Source organism: Myotis brandtii, unplaced genomic scaffold, assembly GCF_000412655.1.
Source record: "Myotis brandtii unplaced genomic scaffold, ASM41265v1 scaffold5474, whole genome shotgun sequence".
Taxonomy (NCBI): Eukaryota; Metazoa; Chordata; class Mammalia; order Chiroptera; family Vespertilionidae; genus Myotis; species Myotis brandtii.
Genome location: NW_005370027.1, coordinates 1 through 6,821, shown reverse-complemented (window position 1 = coordinate 6,821; position 6,821 = coordinate 1). Strand labels below are relative to the sequence as shown.

Below are 6,821 nucleotides of genomic sequence, written 5' to 3'. Positions count from 1 at the left end.
CACCTCACTCCCCAAGTGGGTTTATATTACGTAGACTTTCCAATAAAAGTGAAAGGCCTCTTTTTTAGGTGATTACCAAAAGCCAACATGGAAACTGCAGAGATTTCAAGAACTGACCCAGGGCTCCAATAGGCTTGGTGGGAGGTGCTGACAAAACAGGATGGAATTGAAACTGGTTTTCTATTTAATCAGGAATAGGAATCTTGCCCTGGCCAGTGTTCTCCAGTGGTTAGAGCGCCAGCCCGTACACTGAAGTGTCTCGAGTTCGATTCCAGTCAAGGGCACGTACCTGGCTTGCGGGTTCACTCCCTGCCCCAGTCAGGGCACCGGTGGGAGGCAACCAGTCAATATGTGTCTCATATAGATGTTTCTCTCTCCCTCCCTTCCTCCCTTCTACTCTCTCTGAAAAGCAATGGAAAAAAAATATCCTCAGATGAGGATTAACAACAAAGAAATTAAAGAATGGGAATCTTTGCTTATGCTACTTCAGGTATAAAACCCTCAAACTTGGAAACCCCTCAGTGGCTTTTCAGTAAAAAGGTCCATGTGCACTTGTGGGTCTATCAGTTTTGCTGGCCTGGAATGTCAAAGGGACTAGGAAGATGACTTCAGGTTTGGCTAGCAGCTGGCAGGTAACGAAGAAGCATAGCACAGTGGGTGCAGTCACACAGCTCGGCTTGCATTCTGCCTCCACCACCTCCTAGTTGTGTAGCTGAAGGCAACTTTCTTAACTTTGCTAAGAATGGACACATATGTCTGGTCTCACAGGAGTGGCAGTGAAGATGGAAAGTGATAACGGACTTTTACTTCATTAGGTCTGTCACCACACACTAGGACTCAATGAACAGTAAGTAGCTGGTGTCACTCCCACTGCCCATGACAAGTAAACTTCCCAAGAGGAGTGAGTGAGCCCAGGCCAAGATAACAAGTTCACTTCAGGCTGCTATGGGACCATTCGGCCCTAAAGATGTCTCCCCACCACTTAGTTTGAGAGCTTTGGGCTGAAAAAAGGGAGATGAGAGGTATTTCGTACAGAGAATAGGGAATGGATTTTAATATAGACTCATTCATGTTTATTCTTTTAACTCTTCCAAAGCCAAGGCTTAGCGTAAAAGAGGCAACTATAAACTGTTTAATAGTAGCTCTCACCAGCTGCACATTGGCATGAACTTTTAGCCTCAGATATCCCAGGAAAAAAAGGGAGGGGGGTTACAGAATCAGAGAGGGAGTAGAAGGCCCCGAGGTAGGCGGAAGGGGTGTTAAGTGGCTAATGGTCCCTGTCAGATTTGTTTCCCTGTTGTATCAATGGGGCAAGGAGGGGTCTGGAGGGTGTGTCAGTGCACTATTTCTCTCTGATGATGCTGGGCAGTCCTTAGTTCTCTAGTCTTCCTCTATGCAGGGGCCTCCTTGGGGACCAGATGCTACCGCCCCATACCAAATGCCTGAAGGGAACCAAGGTGTGATCAGCACCCCTAGCAACGAAGAAAACGAAGCCAGGACTCCATCTGCTGAGGGAATAGGAGAGCATCTACTGCCTATACTAGTATTCCCTCTCCTTTAGTACTCAGGTGCTGATGGAAGACTGATTTTCTAATCTCAGAGCGCCCTCTGCTGGGAACTGAGGCTCCCTACAGAAGGGGAGGGAAGAGACCAAGACCTGGACTCTGTGGGGAGAGAAGGAAAGGCTCTTCCTAGGTCCTCAGGGCCTAGAATCAAGTGAAGATCAAGAAGCAGAGCCTGGCCAGCGCGGCTCATTGGTTGGGCATCGACCTATGAACCAGGAGGTCACAGTTCTATTCCCGGGTTGCGGGCTCGATCCCCAGTGTGGGGCGTGCAGGAGGCAGCCAATCAATGATTCTCTCTCATTGATATTTCCATCTCTCTCTCTCTCCCTCTCCCTTCCTCTCTGAAATAAAAATATATATTTAAAAAAAGAAGTAACAAGTTTTCAGTTTATTGCATAACAATGGCATCATAGCTTTTGTTATTGGTGGCTGCTGGTTGGGGGAGCAGGAAAATGCTCTTAGGGGATCCTGCTGGGGCCTTCACCCTCCCACTTCAGCCAGCGGTCATGGGAGTGGGAGTCAAGATCCAACTCTGTACTCTTAGTTTACTAGCACCTAGCACATACTCCGCCCCCAAGCCCACCTCACCCTTGGACCAGCCATTGATGCTTGATGCTTGGGCCACTCCTCCTCTTGGGGGTTAGGGGTGGGAGCAGGGCCAAGCCTCAAGAAAGAAAAGGAGCTTAAGGTGGGGGGTCCTACTGAATGTCTAACAAAGGTCAAAGGAACACAAAATTCCCTGTCTTAAGATCGTACACTTGTGGCCTTAGTTGCCCTTGAGAGTGTACTAGTTACACCCATTCAGATACCTGTGGGGTTTAAGCACTTCCCACAGCTGTGTCCCTCTGTAAGAAGGTGCGATGGGAGCTCTGGAATGCTTCTCTGCCTTGGTGACTTTTTGGTTGAGGGTTTGGGAGAGGGTTGCGGTTGCAGGTTTAGATTTGAGGTGATAATGTAGAGTGGATCAAGAACTCCCAGCATTATGCCCGAAGATGCCCACATTGCAGCGGAGGGAGGATGGGGAGCTGGCAAGAACAGTACAGGATACTGGCATTCCTTTGTTCTGGTAGAGCAGCAGAGAGGAAATGATCTATTCCAGGATGTGGGGAGAGTATAAGCCCCCTGCCTCCCTGAGCCTGACAGGCCTTCCTCTGCCAGCCCCGTTGCTGAGTCAGCTTTGGGAGCCAGGAAACAGAAATCTGGAGGATTCAACCCAGTCTGGTTTGCTAGTGTCCCTCAGTCTGTCCTGAGATCCTGGGGCTTCTCTTATGTCCAGAAGGAGTGAGGTGCTGTGAGAAACGGCTTGGCCAGTAGAACTGTCCAAGTCCCATAGCCTGGCTGGCTGGCAGGTGGCAGGAGGCCAAGAGGAGAAGCCAGATCAGGACATCCCGGGACAGCATGTCTGCTCCTAGCTTCCAGGACAGTGTGTACACACACACATATCACATATGCATATACGAAGACACGCTAGTGCAGCAGAAAGGGATTATGTGACCCTGCTCTTTGGAATCAGAGAGGAGAGAAAAAGACTTATTAGGTACCTTTCCCAGCCTAGTGGATTGCTGGTCTCAATGGCTGCTCCCCACCAAGCCCCTTGCTCAATATCAGGCAGAAGAGAAAGTGGCAGGATGGCAGGGCTCCAGAAATGCAGCAGCCCAAGGAGATGAGGGAGGGCCAGGGCTGACTCTCCTTCAGAGCCCCTTGTTGTAGTAGACGACTTCCATGCTGGGGTTTTGCTGACGGATCTGAGCTCTCAGCTCTGGCTCCAGCCTGCTCACGTGTATGGAGCTGCAACAGAACAGCACAGCCAGGCTGAGTGTCCCCTCAACCCGACCCCCCTCAGGCTAAGGGATCACCATCCCTCCTCTTTCCAAGCTGAAGAATCTCCATCAGAGGGCAGGAGGCCCAGATCACTGCCCTTTCCCCTCCCCCAGAGTAAGCTGAGTGCCTGCCAGGCCTCTTCCTGGAACACGATGAAGGACCCTAAGGTCAGCTGGTTCCAGAGATATGGAGACCATACAGAGCCCCCAGCCAAGCCCAGGGTGGGGGGAGAGCACTTACCTTCTCTGGGGGAACAGGGCGCAGCACAGGGGGGTGGCAAATACCAGGCTGGGGAGAAGAGTGTTGGAAAGGTTTGTGAAGCTTTGACCTAAGGGAGTTCCCTCCCTGCACCCCACCCCGTTTCTGGACCCTGCCCCTAGGGGTGGTGACTGATTAAAGCCAACACTGACATTAGGTTCTGGATGAGGAAAGAACCCAGAGTTCCACAGCCAGAGAGCGAGAATCAGAAATTCAATGGGCATGAAACTCCTGGATGGTACCAACATGTATATTCTCATGGTTTCCTCTGAGAGAGGAAGACTGGAACCCCTTCAACTGAACTCCTGACCTTCCAGGACAGGGATCAACCCCTCACGTACACAGTATGCCCTATGGGTGTCTAACACCCCTACCTTCTTACTGTATGAATGAATGATGTATATATAAACATCTTAAAGGCAATAAATACCCACCCACATCCACCCTGGAAAGGGCACTCCCACACCCCTAGCTAACTCCCTGAGCACTTACCAGAAGCCCACCAGTCCCACCTGCAGGGGTGCCCCCAGCCAGGGGCGACGCTGTGGGAGACAGAGACAATGGAATGACTTGAGTCCCCTGCCCGCGCTGCCCCCACCCCATTTCACTCACCATGGCTCTACCCCTTCAGCCCTGCCTTTCAGCCACTGAAACATGGTCTTTTTCTTTCTCCCAAACGTATAACAGGGTTGGGACCTTTAGATCACCACCTTCCACTCCAGCCAGGCTTGTTTGCTGACACCCCTCCTAGTGTCCCCTCACCCACTCTGGCCTCAGAATTAGATCCCATGGTACTCCCGGCCCCTCTTTCTCTTCCCTCACTTCCTCCAGGAGCTACCATCTTTAGGGAGCCTCCTCTGACCCTCCACTCATTTCCTCCCATCTCAGTGGCACGAATTTGTCCCTGTTCAAACATCTCCTCCTCTGCACACTCTTCTCCATTTGCTCCAGCCACATGGACCCCATCCTGTTACTCACATGTGCATAGTTGGTGGTCAGTAAATATTTGTGAAAGAATGATCCACTGAATGAGCCGGAGCGTGTATTCCTGTGCCTTGCTTCCCTGTCCTGTTTGTGCGTGTGCATGTCTCACTGTTGCCATTATGTGACAGCGTGAGTGCGATAGCAAGTATGACTATGATAGCCCATCCTTGGTGTGTGTCAGAGGCTCTGAGTGACACCAGTTTCCTTCCGGATAGAAACCATTTCCCTCCTTCCTTTATCTTCTCCTCCTGTTCACTCAATGTTCCTTCACTCCAGCCAATCCAATCTGTTCTTGCTGAATGAATGAGGGTGGAGGAGGCAGCACAAGGGTGGGGCAAATAGGTGGCAAGTCTTAGACTCAGGTCAGGCTGGAGAGGGGGTTAGGGATTGGTCACTTCTGCTCCCCCTCACCACTACTTCCAGGACAGGAGAGGTTAGAGTGACCTACCTTCAGGAAGTCTTTCTTCTCCAAAGTGTTCATGATCACAGGGGGAATGGCTGAGGGGAGAGCGGGACAGGGAGGGAAAGAGTAAGTGAAGCGGCAGAAGGGACCCTAAGAAAGGGGGAGCCCCTTCACAGTTCTTCCCACTACCACCAGGAATCCTCAAAACCCGGGAAGAACTACACCCCCTTTCTCCCAGAGCCTCCCGTGCCCCACCCAGCCACCTCTGCCTCACCCATGGCAGGAATCGCCATGCCGATTCTCGATATCACCACCTGGAATATTCCCTGTTTGGCCGCAGTCGCTGACTGGCCAAGCTTCTGGCCTGCCTCATCAGTCACTGGGATGCCCACCTGCAGCTCCCTGAGGAGGGAAGGGGTGAGGGTCAGATCACAGGCCCCAAGTCCCTCCCACAATGTCCTCATGGGCAGCTATTCCCAGGGCCCCCTCAGACATCCTAGATTGAAAGGCTGGTTCTCTCCTCCCAGATCTTGGGGTCAGACTGAGACGAGGCCCAGCAGCTCATGCCCAGGGAGAGGACAGTCCCCACTCAGGCTGGTGTGCACCGCTAGATGGTGTGCCCACACTCACGCTGGGCGTGCACAGGCCAGGCGTCGGCGCCACTCACCTCTGCCTCATCAGAGGGATGTTGATGCAATTTGCAGCTGCCACAGCTGCAAAGGGCACAAATCTGCCAATCAGGGGGGGCAGGTGCTGGGGGAGGAAAGATGACAGTTAGTGGCCCCAAGGGCCATGGGGTGGTGAGGAACTCTGGGAAGAGATACATGAAGCCTGTCAGGTGGTGTAGAAGGGTGATGGGGAAGGAGGTGGATAAAGGATGATTGGGGACCAGTGGAATGGGGGGTCATTTACCTTGGTGAGGGATTTGAGTCCCAGGGCCGTGGCCACAGCCCCGGTGGTGGCACTCACGTAAGCTGTTCCCAGCTGCCTGTGGGTGGAAGAGCCAGGACATAAGAGGGGAGGCGAACAGTCCAGCATGTGGTTTTTCCTTCAGGGACATGCCAAATCCTCAACCCATGAGGCGTGGGAAGGTGGCCTCATTGCAGAGAAATGCCTCCCGTGCTCCAGTGTCGCCCCAACCCCTGCCCTTGAAGAAGAGTGGCCCCCCCAAAGCATACACAGGAGGACCTCATGTCCTCAGGCCAGGAAAGTGGGAAGGAGGGCAGGCAGAGAAGAGGCCACGGAGACGCTGGCTGCACAGGCCCTTGATGAACAGGATCAAACAGGGGACAGCAACAGTGGGCGGGGAGAAGAGTCCCCAGGTACGGATGAGTTCTCACCCCATAGTGATGGGAGCATCGCCGCTGCGGTTGGAGTAGTTGACGATGGCATTGAAGGACTGATTCACCCACTGCCAGAACACCACGGTTGGGGTCTTCCTGAGGGAACAAAGACACTAATTTCTCTCTCCTCTATCGGGTCCCTCCTCCTTGGACCCTGATCATGAAACCCCAAAGGTTATTCCTAAAGCTTCAGGAGGGAGCCAGTTGATGAGCCTAAATCCTGCTCTGGTGACCCCTCCCCACTTATACAAACACACCTACTGTCTCTGGGGTGGGAGGGCCCCGGGGCTGAGTTCTGAGGAGTGGAAGGGATTCTAACACAAGCTGTCACCCACCTCCTATTTTCTGCCCACACGGGCCCGGAGAGGAAGCACCTAGTCATGAAGCTACACTCTAGCTGGGACAGAGTGCTCAGCGGGGGAACCCACAGCACAGGACCTACCTATA

The 6,821-nt window shown here is 52.8% G+C and overlaps 1 protein-coding gene across 1 annotated transcript; it reads right to left on the bottom strand.

Annotated features, from left to right (window-relative positions):
* Positions 1-1,924: 1,924 nt before the first annotated feature.
* Positions 1,925-6,487, bottom strand: LOC102258759 (sideroflexin-3; the record flags this gene model as incomplete). Its single annotated transcript, XM_005878159.2, has 8 exons — positions 1,925-3,353; positions 3,627-3,674; positions 4,137-4,186; positions 5,077-5,126; positions 5,306-5,433; positions 5,699-5,784; positions 5,944-6,019; positions 6,372-6,487. Coding segments are annotated over 8 exons (651 nt in total), but the record flags the coding sequence as incomplete, so codon positions are not given.
* Positions 6,488-6,821: the final 334 nt, after the last annotated feature.